This window comes from Mustela putorius, unplaced genomic scaffold (assembly GCF_011764305.1).
Source record: "Mustela putorius furo isolate JIRA1106 unplaced genomic scaffold, ASM1176430v1.1 tig00000508_pilon_pilon_pilon, whole genome shotgun sequence".
NCBI classification, from domain to species: Eukaryota; Metazoa; Chordata; class Mammalia; order Carnivora; family Mustelidae; genus Mustela; species Mustela putorius.
Genome location: NW_025421402.1, coordinates 10,353,352 through 10,354,548, shown reverse-complemented (window position 1 = coordinate 10,354,548; position 1,197 = coordinate 10,353,352). Strand labels below are relative to the sequence as shown.

The following is a 1,197-nucleotide window of genomic DNA, read 5'->3' as shown; positions in this document are numbered from 1 at the left end:
TTCTTAAAGATCTGATGAATTCATCAGGATGGAATTGACAAAGAAAACTTGGCTATTTCTGTGACATTCAACATTTTAAGGCAATAACTAGAATTGTGACATTATACAAGGACGTATCAAATTTTTAGGGATTTCATACAATTTCTAATACATTATATCATGTATCCACATAATATGGCTTAAAAAGACTTATCATCATATCATTACTTCCCATGTAGCTTAACATACCAAATAAGCCTAAGTAGTGTAACATCTCTCTTTTTATAAGGAGAGAGAACAAATATTTTTTTTTTAAGATTGTATTATTTGATTTTATTTTACACTAGGTGGCGGGCACAAAGCAAACCTCCTTAATAAAGTTGACAATTAGCTTCACTCAGAACACTTTTAATAATGCACATAAAAAAAAGAAGTATTCATCTTACAAATTGTTCTGCAATCCAAATATACAATAGCTTGGAAAACAACGTTTAGAAAACAAAAGCCAATGTAAAAAGACAGATTAAAACAACTAGAACAGTACAGGTTTCATATGGCTCTGATTTTACAGTTTTCTTACTGCATCATCAATGTCCGAAATCTGTTCCTTCAGTTGGCTCCATTGCTCGGGATTTAAAGAAATACCTTTTCTTCCAGGTTTCATTTCACCTTCTGGATCCATCCAATATTCTCTAATATCAATTAGGACTTTTCCTTTAAAGTCCCGAACACTGACGTACCTCATTTTCCCAATCTGGACCATGTTATCATCTCTGCTGCTGCTGCTCTGCTTAGAGGATGACAGGGCTCTTGAAGTTTCACCAGTCTTTTGCTTCTTCACAGGTTTCTCTGGAGTAACTTGCTTTTTCCTCTTTAACTTTTTGTCAACCTCACTGTCAGAATCGCTGCCCGAAGAGCTTGAAGAAACAAGTTCCTTTGATTTAGGCATTGCTCCACTCTTGCAGCCGAACTGCCTTCTGCTTGCTCGCTTGCAACTGCGAGAACAAATATTTTTAAATGTTTCAGGAACCATCTGAAAACTCTCAAATTTAATTTGAGGTCAAAAAAGACTTTTTTAGGGTACCTGGGTGGCTCAGTGGGTTAAAGCCTCTGCTTTCAGCTCAGGTCATGATCCCAGGGTCCTGGGATCAAACCCTGCATCGGGCACTCTGCTCAGCAGGGAGCCTGCTTTCCTTCCCCTCTCTCTGCCTGCTTCTC

The 1,197-nt window shown here is 37.7% G+C and overlaps 1 protein-coding gene across 1 annotated transcript; it reads right to left on the bottom strand.

The window, feature by feature from the left end:
* Positions 1-371: 371 nt before the first annotated feature.
* Positions 372-995, bottom strand: LOC101685775 (activated RNA polymerase II transcriptional coactivator p15-like). The gene has a single exon (XM_045081151.1). It carries the CDS (start codon positions 926-928, stop codon positions 545-547), a length of 384 nt encoding a protein of 127 aa, XP_044937086.1. The 5' UTR covers positions 929-995; the 3' UTR covers positions 372-544.
* Positions 996-1,197: the final 202 nt, after the last annotated feature.

What these genes read in the sequence shown, in the direction of transcription:
- LOC101685775 (XM_045081151.1), bottom strand. Translation starts at nt 928, where the DNA reads ATGCCTAAATCAAAGGAACTTGTTTCTTCAAGCTCTTCGGGCAGCGAT.